The sequence below is a fragment of the Lepisosteus platostomus genome, chromosome 24 (assembly GCF_059453375.1).
Source record: "Lepisosteus platostomus isolate fLepPlt1 chromosome 24, fLepPlt1.hap1, whole genome shotgun sequence".
NCBI classification, from domain to species: Eukaryota; Metazoa; Chordata; class Actinopteri; order Semionotiformes; family Lepisosteidae; genus Lepisosteus; species Lepisosteus platostomus.
This window is the reverse complement of record NC_142634.1, coordinates 16287362-16302829: the sequence shown is the minus strand read 5'-3', so window position 1 is coordinate 16302829 and position 15468 is coordinate 16287362. Positions and strand designations below refer to the sequence as shown.

Here is a 15468-nt window from a genome sequence, read left to right as displayed (position 1 = left end):
ATATCACATTAGTGTTTCTACAATTGGGATAATGAGGCAGCCCGAGGCAGAAATGAAATAGATGTTTCATAATGGTAGCTCCTGGGTGATAAATATACTGTATAGCTTCCATGTACATATTTGCATGTAAGCATTATTCTACTGTTTCATTTGCTGCTTTCTCTACATGTACACTATATAAACCATTATTCTTTTTTTTTAGTTGTGAGAATTATGCTGAGTAGTACTCTATTAAAAGGTTAAGTGCGAGAAAAGTATGAAAACAAATATGGCTTTAAAAACAAAGATAGATTAATGAATCGAAAAAGTGCAACCTGGGTTCACAGGTTTTGTTGTTGCTAGAACTAAAGGCAAGAGGCCTTTCTTCTCACCAGACACAGGGTGTCTGCAATAACCAGGCCTAACCACATCAGGAGAGCCTAGGACTGTAAGAAATGTTAGAAAGAAGAAAAGGGCATTCAGCTGCTCTGTAGAAACCACTAAGCTGTTCCACTGCTAGTAAGTAATTGACCTGACAATCCCATCCAGATATTTGTTGAAGTCACCAGCCTGCCTGGGTAGCTTGCTCCCTATGCCCGTCGCTCACTGTACTATATAAAGACATTCCACCTTGACCTTCGCTTTCCCCCATATTGTCCAGCAGTGTCCTTCGGTTTCAGGTTGTATTGTTGATTCTGAAGCAGTCCATTGGGTTGACTTTGTCTATGGCTGGCTTTACGGGTTTGGAATAAGCGAATCAGGTCTCCTCTTAATATTTTTTGTTCCAGACTATAAAGATTCAGCTCTTTAAGTCTGTAAGTACTGGAAACTCCTTCAAGGAATGTATTTGGTTAGTCTTTCTTGGCCTGATTCCAGAACAGATTATGCTTTTTAACACTGTGACCACAATTGTACAGAGTATAATAAAAGTGGGTTAACAAGCACATTGTATAATTTTCGCATAACACCTCTTGATTTAAATTCCACATTAAAGATAATGACCCAACAGGAAGAGGCTGGATTGTATTGTGGAATCAATTACTTTCTAGGAACCAATTAGCATGAAGGGCTAACTATACTTCTCTTATCAATAAGATTTCCTAAAACAAAGTCCTTATTCTATCTTTAACAGCCTGGCCAGTCGCTGGGTGGGAGACCTCCTGGGAAAAACTAAGGCTGCTACTGGAGGAGGTGTTAGTGTGACCAATAGGGAGCTCTCGCTCTTTGGTCTGTGTGGGTCCTAGTGCCCAAGTATAGTGACAGCAAAAAGACACCATCCTTCAGATGACATGTAAAACCAAGGTCCTCACTCTCCATGGTCATTAAAAATCCCGGGAGTTTCTCGAAAAGAGTAGGAGTGTTACCCTGGTATTAAAAAACACTCAGAGCAAAAGCTGGCAGACACTTTGTTAAACTTTAACTTCCCAACAAAAAAAAACAATTAAGCTGCTGAATATTTTGCTGAAAGAATTCTTTCTTGATTTTATCTCTTTAATGAGAAAATTGTAATTCAACTAATGACGGCTCAGAAAATCCTATACTGTTGTGCTGTCCTTGAAAAGCACCCTGATAAGGAGTCCTATTCTTAGGTGACTTGTATCACTGCGCCTGGTCATCTATGTGTGGAGGATAAAGCACAGGCTGGCTGAGAGCCAGACAAAGAAGAGCACAATCTGTACCTGTCAGAGAATATTCAATGTTATGGGCCATTAAAACACTAAACGACAAGGAAAAGAGCTGCCCGATCCTAGCATTTTCTATTTAAAAGACTTTCCACTTCAGTAATGTCTACAAACAGCACTCATTAACATCAACTGCCCTTCAGCAGGCAGCAAAGCAGAAATAAATTATTCAACTTTCCAAAAGAATCAAATTGCTCTGGGCGACAAAGGTAAATTTGTGCTCTGTCTTGTCACCCAGGTACTTTCCTTCCTGGTGACACTACATTTGAATGTCACAGACAAGCAGGCTTCTGTCAAAACCTTGAGATGGAAAGGAAATGTAACACCCATGGGAACCATAAATTGACTTTCTCACACATCACACAAAGTAAAAATGTAAGTGATATGAAATTCAAAGGAAACATTTTTGTGTCAAATTCAACAGGATGTTTCTGTGTTGGATTTTACATCACACATCACGTCACTTTCAATAACCGATTATCCAATTCACGGTGGCCCGGAGACTATCCAGACAAGCATTTGACGCAAGGCATGTTACACCCTGGATGGGACACAAGTCCATCGCAGGGCAAACACACACACACAGGCCAGGCCAATTTTACTGAATCCAAAAAACCAGCATGTCTTTGAACTGTGGGAGTTACATGGCCCAGGCTCGCACCCGTGATCACAGAGCTCAGTCCGAACTGGTGTGGCTGCCTTTACTGTGCCATTCAGAAAAGCCTCATGTTTCAATGGACATTTTGTTTATTTTTGTATCTTCTGTTAGAGCTAAGAACCATACCACCCAATTCACAGCTGCAAGCTTACACAGGCCTGGAAGACTGCACTTGTATTCAGCTTTTTTGCACTAACCAGATAATATATTAGTCCTTTTTATTGGTCATTTGTACCAGTGCTGTTTTAATGGTATAAAGTTATTAGAGAGACAATATTAGAGGGATACAGTAAAGAAATCTCAATGTATTCAATGTTGAATGTATTTACAAAGGAGCCTTTAATCGAGTGTTGGTCAAACATCAATCTGTGCGTTTGTGGTGTCCACAGTGAAAACACAGAGGGTGCAAGAGAACACGGAGAGGAACACTAAGCTGCCACCTGCCAAGAGTGAGCGTGCTTCCTGCCGTGTAACTGTGCCAGTCAGTAGACGTGCACAATTCACACTGACAATAACAAGCCCCGCGGGTATCTGAGCAGCGCCACAGCTGAATTCCACACTGGTGCTCGATGCTCCTGTCCTCACCAACTGTTCAGCTAATGCTCTAACCAGGACCAATTTTCCCAGAAGCCAATTAACTTACCAGCTTGTGTTTGGACTGTGAGAGGAGACCAGAGCACCCGGAGAAAACCCACATGAATGCGGGGAGAATATACACGTTCCACACATTCAGTATAACTCCCCAGGTCTGGAATTAAACCCAGGGCCTCAGGCCCGTGAGACAGCACTGCTAACCACTGCGCCACTGTGCTTCCCCTTGACTGTGCATGTTCACTTGATTTCATTCTACTGATCGAGTGGCACTATTTGGATTAGACCCCACAACCTCCAGGCTGTAGGGCTGAAGCAACTGGCAGGAGGTTCAGGCAAGTTATTAATACATTCTTCTTATTAATTTGGCTGACACTTACGGTACCTTGCTCAAGGGCAAATAGCCTTAGTTAGCCATAGTTTCCTACCTGAGTTTAAACTCACTGGAATCTTCCCGTTCAGACTCCAGAGCCCTAACACATCCATACGTTATCCTGAGATTATGTGCATTTTTGTATAATATATTCGAGTACAGGCAGCACAGTGGCGCAGTGGTTAGCATTGCCGTCTCACAGCACTGAGACCCTGGGGTTAATTCCAGATCTGGGGAGTTATCTGTGTGGAGCCTCTACAGTATATTCTCCCTGCCTTCATGTGGGTTTCCTCTGGCTGCTCTGGATTCCTCCCTAGACACACTGGTAGGTTAATTTGCTTCTGGAAAAACTGGCTCTGGTGTGAATGTGTGAGTGTCTGGTCTGGTGTGAGTGTGTGAGTGTCTGGTCTGGTGTGAGTGTGTGAGTGTCTGCTCTGGTGTGCGTGTGTGAGTGTCTGGTCTGGTGTGAATGTGTGCGTGTCTGCTCTGGTGTGAGTGTTTGAGTGTCTGCTCTGGTGTGAGTGTTCGAGTGTCTGGTCTGGTGTGAGTGTGTGCGTGTCTGCTCTGGTGTGAGTGTTCGAGTGTCTGGTCTGGTGTGAATGTGTGCGTGTCTGCTCTGGTGTGAGTGTTTGAGTGTCTGCTCTGGTGTGAGTGTTCGAGTGTCTGGTCTGGTGTGAGTGTGTGCGTGTCTGCTCTGGTGTGAGTGTTCGAGTGTCTGGTCTGGTGTGAGTGTGTGCGTGTCTGCTCTGGTGTGCGTGTGTGAGTGTCTGGTCTGGTGTGAATGTGTGCGTGTCTGGTCTGGTGTGAGTGTGTGAGTGGCTGGTCTGGTGTGAGTGTGTGAGTGTCTGGTGTGTGTGCGTGTGTGAGTGTCTGGTCTGGTGTGAATGTGTGCGTGTCTCGTCTGGTGTGAATGTGTGAGTGTCTGGTCTGGTGTGCGTGTGTGAGTGTCTGGTGTGTGTGCGTGTGTGAGTGTCTGGTCTGGTGTGAATGTGTGCGTGTCTGGTCTGGTGTGAATGTGTGAGTGTCTGGTCTGGTGTGCGTGTGTGAGTGTCTGGTCTGGTATGAGTGTGTGAGTGTCTGGTGTGTGTGCCCTGCAATGGCCTGGTGTCCTGCTTATACAGGGTGTATCCTGCTTTGTGCCTGCTGCTTGCTGGGATAGGCTCCAGCTCTCCCACAGCCCGGAGTTGGATGAATCAGTTGGAAAATGGATGGATATTCTAGTACTTTCTTTGGTAAACATAAGCCCGGTTTCCAAACCCAGCTGTCTAAGGGATGACAGCTCAGTCATCAGTAAAAATCTGTACAAATAGTGTACAACCATGATAAGAAAACCAAAGAGCAGCTGTGAAGTCAATGACCAGAAACAAATACTGTAAGAGCAGGTTTTGGAAAGAAGAGCTGATTACCAATGTTTACAACACAGCTGGGCAGGGAGTAGAATGTCTGGCAAACACAGGGTGCCGTCACCCAAAAGCTAGTCTATAACTAGATATATCCTCTTAAAATGTTTTGAGCCAACATCGGCATGAAGTGACAAGAGAAATATCAAGGTGATGCTCCACCTCCTCAACTATGTCAAGCTACAAAAAGTACCCTACTGTAGAAGTCCCAGGTGTAAAGGGAAAATACACACAAAGGGAAAATGAAAGGCATAAGGGTTTGATCTTTGTGTTCAAAATCATAAAAGGAACTGACAAAGACAACCTTCTGAGCCAGAAGAAAACCAGAGGTTTGCCTTCACATTAAGTAATTCTGGTGCTCGGGATATAAACAACTAATCAAGCAGTGGAAGTTGTATCTTTGTGATCCTTCAAGAAGCACGTTGATGAAAATCTTGGATCAATCGTCTACTAGGGAAGAAATATAGACCAAGAAGCAGAAAGAAGAACTTCTCCCCTAGGTGCCCACTCACTCAGGATCATAACAGGTGAGAGCAATGAGGAAAGAAAGGACATTTAAAATCACAGGCCTGTGTAGATATTGAGGAGACACTCCTGTCCTGTCAATGGGGATAATAAGAAGACATAAACTTGACAAAATGGAAAAAGTGATTTGTTTCTACAGCCTCAGCTAACTAGGCAGTCTGATTTGAGTCAGCATCAAGCTGGCTCCCCATCAAGGCACAGCGGAGAACTGAACCGACATGTCAGACTCATACACATACCCAGCGTGCCACGAGACTGGAGCCTTGATTTAATCAAAGAGCAAGTTCAGCCTCAGGGGAAAAAGACTGGGAAGGAGAACTGAAACAGGAGCTTGAAATCCCAACGAGTCTTAGATGATCAACTGAACCAGCCAGTGTTTCAAGCATACAGACCTGCCGGGGAAAGCTAGCACATCCGACAACAGGCTTGTTTCTGTTGCCTGTTTTAATATCTCTTCTTCATATAATTAATAATAATAATTGCTTACACTTATATAGCGCTTTTCTGTACACTCCACTCAAAGCGCTTTACAGGTAATGGGGACTCCCCTCCACCACCACCAATGTGCAGCATCCACCTGGATGATGCGACGGCAGCCATAGTGCACCAGAACACTCGCCACACACCAGCTATCAGTGGGGAGGAGAGCAGAGTAATGAAGCCAATTCATAGATGGGGATTATTAGGAGGCCATGATTGGTAAGGGCCAATGGGAAATTTGGCCAGGACGCCGGGGTTATACCCCTACTCTTTTCGAGAAACGCCCTGGGATTTTTAATGACCACAGAGAGTGAGTACCTCGGTTTTACGTCTCATCCGAAGGACGGTGCCAGTTCACAGGAATGTGTCCCCGTCACTATACTGGGGCATTAGGACCCACATGGACCACAGGGTGAGCGCCCCCTGCTGGCCCCACTAACACCTCTTCCAGCAGCAACCTTAGTTTTTCCCAGGAGGTCTCCCATCCAGGTACTGACCAGGCTCACACCTGCTGAGCTTCAGTGGGCTACCAGTTGTGAGTTGCAGGGTGATATGGCTGCTGGCAGCATATACTGTACAGTGTATTCAGGACAATGCAGAAATAGAGGTTGAAATCTCCCAGGGTGTACAGTATTTGAACTACAACTTAGGAGTTCACCTGAAATGAAAGTTACTGTCATGGACGTCGGAGAGGCATACCGTGGAATGGCAGGAGAGTGAAAAATGATCCTATGCGTATCAGCAAACCGGGGGTTATCCCGAGCTCAGGAGGTCAGACGATGTTGGGTAGAAACCTATGCCCTCAGGCCGCGGAGATGACCTGGTGCTGGGCTGGTCTCAAGACATCTGAACCCTCAATGCTGAGCGAGAAGGAAAGCGTGACCACGAAATATATAGCACCACACAAAGACACACCAGAAGGACAGGCAAAGCACAGGAAAACTAGGGACAGGACTCAGTAGGAGCACCCTCTGCCTGTAGAGGACATGACAGTTACCTGAATGGATTTATATGGCTGCAATGGAATTTACATTATACTGAGACAGAAACCGGAAGAACTGGAAATATTTGTTAATGCTTTTCTAAACTGATATTATTGTTTAATGGCTATTTTTATAGATTAGCTTTATTTCTGCATTTTACGCTGTTATTGAGATTAGAAATCTAGCTTGTCTTCGGCTGTTAATTGCATCTTTATAGCCTGTTACATTGCGATCAGTTAATGCAGCCTCATCGTCTTGGGAAAAAACACCAAATAGCAAATACTTAGAACCTGATCAGTATGGAGATGGGAGACCTCAAAGGAAACCACAGTCACTGCTGTAAGTGGAGTTGGTGGACCAGCAGGTGGTGGTCAGTAGGCTCTGGGCCAGAATGTACTGTACAAACCAGTGTCCAAGTATCTTGTCCAGTGACTTTTGGTTGAGAAGTTAAACCAAGGTCCTAACTACTTGGTCACTAAAGTTCCTAGGCACCTTTTGAAAAGTGTAGGTATCCTGGCTAAACTGCACACTAATCTTGTTCAAACTGATCTCCCTAATGTTACTCATTAAATCAACTGGTAATGTAATTTCTCTCTTCTCTATCTGATCTGCTGTGCAAAGGGGCTCTTGGTACAGAATGGCTTCCATGAATCTCCCAAGTGGGTGTTGCACTTTGTACTTTGATATCCTTAGGGATAAAAAGCACTATAAAATTCAAAGAACTATTATTATTAATTAATACCTCTGTAATCTTCACTGACTGTCTCGGCCATATGCACCAGCCATATCTCAGTAGTGGTACAGAAGATAAATAATTAAAAATATGGGGAACCCTATGAAACTCATCATGGAACTACATGCATAAAATATTGTTTTTAAATAAATGTCAAACTATTCCTTGCTTAGTGTGTAATTAAAATGTAATACCCCCAATAAAACATTGACACCTTAAAATATTGATTTACTTGTCATGTTTTCTAGACAAAAAAACCTCTGTAACAGAGAACTAAAGAAAGCAGGGGTATAACTTTCTATGTTCAAATCTTAAACCTTTTTGGTGTAAATTGTAGTGATTAGGGTCCGAGATTTAAAAAAAAAAGAAAAAAGCCAATGTCTTCTTTAGGACAGCAATATAGATTGATGTGATGATGAAGAGAAGTCACAATACAAATATTCTACAGACTTTAAATGTCAGTGACCAATAAACTGGATTTACGGGTCATACTGTACATATAAGTTCAGTGCTATTGTATTTTAATACTATTGACTATGCAACACATTTAAGTACTTATCAGTTATTATCATATCACCTAACTGTGCTGGTTATATCAGTTTCCTACATTAATTGGTCTAAGTACTACTCACAATAATTACATTCAATTGTACAACACTGTGCAAATAAGATGTACTTCCCTGCCCTGACATTTGTTTTATCAGTATTCTACCAAGAACCCCCAACCCCCACCCCACTACTGTATGTCAAAGTATTATGGGCTAATTCAACCATTCTGGCAAATAAGCCAATTGATAAGGACGTTTTCACTGCCCCAAAAGAAACGAAGAGCCAGAATGAATTAAATTGACAATGTTAAAATGTTTACTGCATAATTCTAAAGAATTGTTAACCAACTAATTGTTTAGAAAATGTAGAAAACATGTAACATTTAAACAATAATATGAGATGGTCTACCAAAAAAGTATTAGTGTTTCATACACATTTTCTTTGTATAGTAGCTTTAAATTAAGATATTTTAAACCGAATTCCTCAATGTAAATGAACACTACAAAGGTCTTTTAAAGTAAGTATATATAGTATAGCCTACAGCAAAGTTCATAAAATGAGTTGAAATATTAATATATAATATAATTTCACGCTATTCCGCACAATGTCCTGACCTTCCTATTTATCCAGTACTTACTGCATGATTTCCAAAGCCTCAGTTCAAACATTAACTCACATTATTTGCACATACAGTACTAACTACCCATTATGATGATAATCCCCTTCCAAGAAGCGTGAACGACTGGAGAAGGAGAAACGTGGAAGAGATTGTCAGTGGAGATATGATGCAAACGAATGTACAGCAGCTCAGTCTTTACCGCCAACTTCCTGTTTCAACTTTACAGGGCCAGCACGATACAACGCTTTCAAAGCAACGCAAAGTAACGCAACCACCAGCGACAAGCACATGAACAACGATGAAGTCGGATGATATTATTTTAAGTGCACCAATAAAAATAAGCATTACTTTTAAATATTATATAGAACTACACATTCTTCGGGCTGTAGGCTGCACACTAGACACTTCGGATGTTTTTATTTCTGATAATAATTCATTAAAAACAAATAAACAAGACTGCGACCTATTTAATTAAAGTACAAGAAACTATTCTGCAAGGACAAAGAATGGGTTGTATTTGCTGCTGGTGAGGCAAAAACACAATTCACATCCGAGCCTTCTTTTTTGTTGTTTATGACATTAAGTACTGATTTTTGACGGGAGACTGGACGATCAATGGTTGCCTGGGGGCATAAACTGCACTAAATGACCGTACCGCACGCAAAAAAAAAAGAGCGGAGAGGTGTACCGTGCAAAGCGATTTCCGTTTCAGTTTTCGATACAGTGAGCAAAACACAAGCGCAAAACTGCCGGACAGATACAGATAAATGTCACCGCGACGATGTTGGACGCTGCCGAGCTGGTCGCGGCGCAGAGATGGGAGCGCTTACCTTAGCCAGGGCAGGTTGTGCTGTGAGATCAGACTGCAGGGTGACCCGCAGGAAAGGCAGATGCAGACTTGACCGATTGGTGCGCTTCTAGTCTTGGGGGAGAAAAAAAAATAAATTGCACACCGTTAAAAGAAAAGCGGTCTGCAATTGACTCGTCTTCTAATGTCCAGATGGAAATAAAGCTCTCGGAAAATCAGGTGCATTCCTTCAAAGTCTGGATAAATGTATCCCTTCTGCCTTAGTGTTCAAGTAACAGGAAATTTCCATAGGCTTGCCGTGTTATTTCAGAAGGATCGGGATCCGGGTCTGATTCGGACCTGCAGCTGGCGTCTCGCAGTATATAGGCGACGTATACACTGTATTAGCAAAATCAAGCAATCGTCTGTATTCGCCAGTTAATATCGCAGCCAAGATGACAGATGTCGCCGACTACAACCGGGGATGTAAGCACTCATCGTGTGCCGGCGGCTCTTGTTCGAAGGAAACAGCCGTTTTGCTGGAATTAAAGGGATACATACATCACCACAGCTCTTGCGGTGCTGTGTGTTTCGGCTTCTGGAATGATGCTTCTCGCTAGGGCATGTAAGCCAGTGCCTCGCCCGCCCTCTTTCCTGAATTGTTCCTCTTTTGCCGACTGAAAGACTGAAACCCCGGAGATGACTTTCACGGAGAATCTGTGAAGGTTGCTCAATGACGGCCTGCTGCAGGCGACCTTACCAGGAAATAGGCATATATACAGTAGGCAGCGCGCTTAATGTGTCTGTTTCTGCGCAATATAACAAGCAAAACACTATGCAGTATCTGGAGACGATACAACCTTTAGTTTCTTTTTCTACACTGTTCTGCACTTTCTTGTGAACAAGGATACTGTAAACGCACCAATTGGGTTGTTAGGTTTTATTCTGCTGATTATATAAATGAACTCCACGGAGCCTACGGCCAGCACACATTTCCATGTCTCGTTAATGTGTGCTGGCCGGTTCGGTGGTGTCGTTCACATGAGGCAGCTGAGGTGACTTCGGAGCTCTTTCTCTCCGCCACCGCCTTTAATTATAAAGACAATTATTAAGCTAAGAGAGCACAGTGACATCAGGGAGCAGGTTCCCATGGTTTTCACTGGTCAGCTGAACAAGAGCATGAGATTACCCTGCCTTTACATCTAAGTGCAGTATCAGAGCCCTTTTAAGCGCGGAAGACCGCCACAGGTGCTATTTTTAGGATCCCTGTTGGATCTCCTTGGAAGGCAAACTGTGGGCTAAGATCTGGAGTGTTGTAACAACGGGGCACACTGAGCAGAGCCCGTGTTAAGAAGGGGAAGTGCAATTTTAAAATTGCTTGATAATGAGATATCGTGTTCTTGACATGACGTAAACGACTCGCGTTTCGCAGACAGGAGAGACAGCACATCCAACTTCAGCGCCGGCACGTAGAGCTGATGTCTCACCCACTCGGTTATATAGGCCAGAGCACAGCCTAGTGAAAGTTTTAAAGACACAGCTTTTATTATGCTGGTGATTGAGGTTTTGCATTGTTTCAGCCAGGTCCTACTGACATCCGACACCAGTACACGACATCGGGTTCAAAATACCACACTCAGCGGAAAACACATTGTACATCTTTACATACATATACAGTACAGTGTGTAGCAGTTTTAAAAGTTAGATAATGTAGATATGGAAGAGAATGGATGTCAGCAATTTAAAGTGCAGAACAGATTAATCCCAAACAAATCAAAGACTAGACAGCAGTGGTCGTAATGGGTTAATAAATCAGTTAAATTATAAAATGAGAAAAAAAACACAGGGACAAAGATAACACTTTAAATGTGTTATGAAAGAGTAGAATTGAGTTAAAGAAATGGAGGTTGCATGGACAGGTAATGAACAAGATCCAAAGCAAATATAAATTGGGATTCTTTATTCTGTATTACAAGAGCGAAAGAACAGTAAGACACAGAGCAAAAGGTTACAGAGAAACTTTAATGGGCAGCTTGAATGATAAAAGGGAAATGGCTTAAATGGTAAATATTTCACTCAAGAAAAAATTAACACCACCCCCCAGGCAGAGGATGGACAAGTTTCTTAAGAAGCACTTAAGATCAAGCTCCATGCCCAATAGTAATGAAAACACATTTCCAAATGTACTTAAGGAAACGAGATGTTATTCATCCTGTTAACAGATTTGCAAGGCACTATATTACAGTCTTACAAGTACCTCATTTATTCTAGTGTTTCCTTATTTTTGCAGTTACCTGTACCAGCAGCAATTTTTTTCTATTCTGCTGAGCTGCCAGACATAATGTTATGTCAAGGGGGGCTATCAAAGTGTTGGATTTGCAAGCACCCAATTCTTAACAACATTAGGTAGCCTTTGAAATGTACTGTACACACCTGTCTTTAGCAGATTGTCCCAAAAGCAATAAACATTGTGATAAAATGATACTATTTTTATAGAGGTCAAAACCAACTAAAGTGATATCGTTATGACCAATTGCTGTTTATGTCATTATTACCCACCTTCTATGGTGGATGGGCTAGAGGCCAAGTAGGCTGGACTTGAAGAGAGACATGGTGATGACAGGAGACAGAGGACAGAAGCAATTGCACCATGAGAGTTTCCTTCACAGATGGGGACTAAAGAATTTATTGGTATTCTGAGCACCTGAATGACTGACTCCAGGCTTTATGAAAGGGACCGGTTTTATATTTGTGGAAATACTCTTTTCTTATTGGTGGTAACAACCAGGCTTAAATATCTCTCCTGTATTTACAATGATGTATTATTTTGATTGGAGAAAGACATGGACTCCCTCAGCTGTGTATTTTTAAACATGAGCTTTTTTTATATACAATTTGCTGCCTGTATATAACTTTGTTACCACACTGTACCAGAATAATAAAGAAAACATGTGACACTCGATATTCCCTGGTGACAAGAGGAGTGTAAATGCTGCTTTTTACAAATTTGCATGCATAGCAAGCTGGTGTCGGGACATGATAAAGAATGATTTCATATTTTGTTATTTTAACCCCTCTTAATTGTAAATTAAGGAGTCTTGTTGTTCTGCAATCTATTGTTAAAATGCAGTGTGTGCTGATGGGGGATGGATACTGGCCACAAGCAGTGGCCTTGATTTAGATCATAGCTGTTAGAGGTAAAGGGATAGAAACTAGTTGTAGCGCTTGTTTGTCACCATTCGTACTTGTCAGTTTATTTAGGATTTTATTTCTTGTTGGAGAGAGGAGAAGCCACCTCCTTAAGCAGATTAGCAACAAAAAAAGCCAATTCACTGACCCGAGGACTGGAGAGTAAAACAGGACAGTTTGATTCAGTTCAATTAATCAATTTGAAAAAATTTCATTCATGCTGAATGGAATAGACCCATTGATGCACATGACTGAGTCTGATTCAATTCAACTGCATAGTACTGCTCTATCACAGACTCTGGGAAATTACTAAAATGGAGACAGCCTTATTCAGTTATGCAAAGTGACACACCAGAGGACTGGGTTGCTGTAATGGGATATTTAAAGTAGGCAGGGAAATAGTTCCCATTTGTCCTAGGACAGGTCCCAGGAAATCAGAGCACAGTGGGAGCTTAGGTGTGTTTTGCAGATAAATAAAGCACAATTAAGCCACCTAGTGTTTGTTCTGAGCATTGTCCGATAATTGAAAAGAATGGAAGACTGATGTGGATGGCACGGTGGCTCAGTGCTTAGAATTGTTCTTCCCCACGTTTGTGTGGGTCTCCTCCAACAGCCCAAAGTCTAAGCTAAAATGTGAGTAAGAAACATCGCAATTTCTACATGGCTCATGAGTATGCTATGTTAAGTACTGTATGTATCAATCTGTTGACTTCGTTATTTGTATTATGACATCATTCCTGGAATAAACCTATATTTATTTTATCTTAAATGTGGAATACGTCTATCTTTAATGGCAACAACGACCATTACCGTGTGTCAGATGGGTGCTATTAAAGCTGTGAAATATAGTATAATGGCACTGGAACGTGTTGAAAAATTCTACGGAATAGAGATCTTGATGGCACAAGAAGGAACGGGTCTATTTGAAAAACAAACAGCTGTTGTTACGACACCTTGAGGAATCAGCGCCATCTGTCGACAAGCGCCGGCAGCGCCCGCCGGAAAGAGATTCGCCGTCAGATCGTTGCGGAAACGCGTGTATGAAGTTTGGACGTTTGCGGCCCTTGTAGTGAAGTAGTGAACCAGGAAGAGCTGGTGGTTGACAGTTTATGACAGCAGGTACTTTGAGTGTTTGGGATGTTGGGAGACTGTGCAGGCTTTAAAACAGTGCCACTGGAGACACGCAGCTGCACACATACAGTACATTGAGGAATACTCATTTCACTACATTAAAATAAATTAATTTTTATATAAGGCTTCTGTTTGCATGGCATTGGAGCTTCAGAAACGAGACACGATTTTAGTAGAATACTCTCCGTGTCTTGTGTCTATAACGTACTATTGTTATATTACATTTTTAATTTTCAGCGTGTTGGGGGAAAAACATACCATAGCAGCAGACACTTGTGCTATACTATCGATTTTGCCGCAGGGGATAGTGTGTAGTAGAAAAGCCACATTACAACGCTAGTTTTCACTATTTTGACAGCTCGATACGCTTAACAACGACCCGAAAGCTGAAGAAAAGGGTCAAATAATCAACCCACAAGCCTCTTCCCAGCCGGGAGGCTTGTATGCACGCATGTTTCCTGGCGTGCCCTATGCATGGCACTCCACACTCCCATGAATGGTGACAGTGTCGGTTCTACAGCCGTGTCCAGGCGGCTGTCAGGCCTGGTGCAGATCACAGACTGCCTTTACCTCAGCAACGGCTCTGCCGCCAACGACATCGCTCTGGTCTCCGCCTGCAAGATCACCTGCATCGTCAGCGCGACCAGAGACGCCGCGAACACCGTCTGCCCCTCGGTGAAGCACGTCCGGGTCCCGGTAACCGACTCGCCGCTCTCGCCCCTTGGCGATTTTTTCGACACCGTGGCGGACACGATCCAGCAGGTGGGAGAGCAGCACGGCCGGACTCTGGTGCACTGCAACGCGGGGGTCAGCCGATCGGCCGCGCTGTGTCTGGCCTACCTCATGAAGCACCGCAGCATGACCCTCCTGGAGGCTCACACCTGGGTGAGGGCTCGGAGGCCCATCGTGAGGCCCAACAGGGGCTTCTGGAAGCAGCTGATCAGCTATGAACACAAGCTTTATGGGAGTACCACAGTGAAGATGGTAGCATCATCCATCGGAGAGATACCAGATATATACAAAAAAGAAGTTAGGGATATGATCCCGTATTGAACATTACAGTCAGCTATAATAGCAAAACTGCAATTCTTCTAAGCTTCTGTACATGCTGATCTGATGTGATGATAATATATACTGCATAGTGCAAGCCATACGTTACTGGGACAAATAATCCCGTGGCAAAAACATCTTATGTGAAGTTTCTATTGTAAGGTCATAGCCTTACCTGCCAAATAACTGCTTCTTAAGGTTTTCTTTTTTCTCTGTTAAATAAATAGTATACTGTACATTCATTAAGGATCTTAAGAATACATATCCCAAGGGGGGTTTAAAAAATAATTGCAGGAAAACTATAAAGTTATAAATGTATAAGGATGTCTACATCTAGAATTTGTCATTTTCTAATAGAGTTTTAAAATGCATCTCCTTTATTGCTGCACGTTTCTTTTATATTTGATTAATGTGCAATAAAATTAAATATTTCCGATTTATAATTTGATATGGTTTATTGAAACTGAAGGACCCAGACGTGAGAATGTTTGTGTCTGAGTGAACAAAAATCTCATAATGGCCTAATCCCAAAAACCTTCCAGTTTCAATGTGGAATTTGACAAGACAGTGTCATTTGCTGAATTATACTGAAGTGACAAGCGCTTCATAAGCATAAAACTTTATATCCTACAGCAGGCGTAAAAAAAGGAGAACAAAATGCAACTATCTGGCATATTAACTTAGCTTTTAGTGACATCTAGTGGTTATTATGAGAAGTTTCTATCAGTCTGAATTTCAA

At 42.5% G+C, this 15468-nt stretch overlaps 2 protein-coding genes across 3 annotated transcripts in view; one reads left to right on the top strand and one right to left on the bottom strand.

The window, feature by feature from the left end:
- The window catches only part of LOC148641775 (inositol polyphosphate 5-phosphatase K-like), a 38593-nt gene extending 27879 nt beyond the window's left edge, over nucleotides 1–10714 (bottom strand). The window contains exons 1-2 of one of the 2 annotated variants that reach the window (XM_088618584.1): nucleotides 9921–10714; nucleotides 9403–9494 (exon numbers count right to left, since the gene is read on the bottom strand). The gene's annotated coding sequence lies outside the window, so the exon portion shown is untranslated. Of the gene's footprint in view, nucleotides 1–9402 lie in introns of both variants that reach the window. The other variant, XM_088618583.1, reaches the window with a different exon arrangement.
- A 2001-nt stretch (nucleotides 10715–12715) lies between these two features.
- On the top strand, nucleotides 12716–15172 carry LOC148641774 (dual specificity protein phosphatase 18). Its single transcript, XM_088618588.1, has 2 exons — nucleotides 12716–13667; nucleotides 14038–15172. Exon 2 carries the CDS (start codon nucleotides 14154–14156, stop codon nucleotides 14730–14732), a length of 579 nt encoding a protein of 192 aa, XP_088474714.1. The 5' UTR covers nucleotides 12716–13667; nucleotides 14038–14153; the 3' UTR covers nucleotides 14733–15172.
- Nucleotides 15173–15468: the final 296 nt, after the last annotated feature.

What these genes read in the sequence shown, in the direction of transcription:
- LOC148641774 (XM_088618588.1), top strand. Translation starts at nt 14,154, where the DNA reads ATGGCACTCCACACTCCCATGAATGGTGACAGTGTCGGTTCTACAGCC.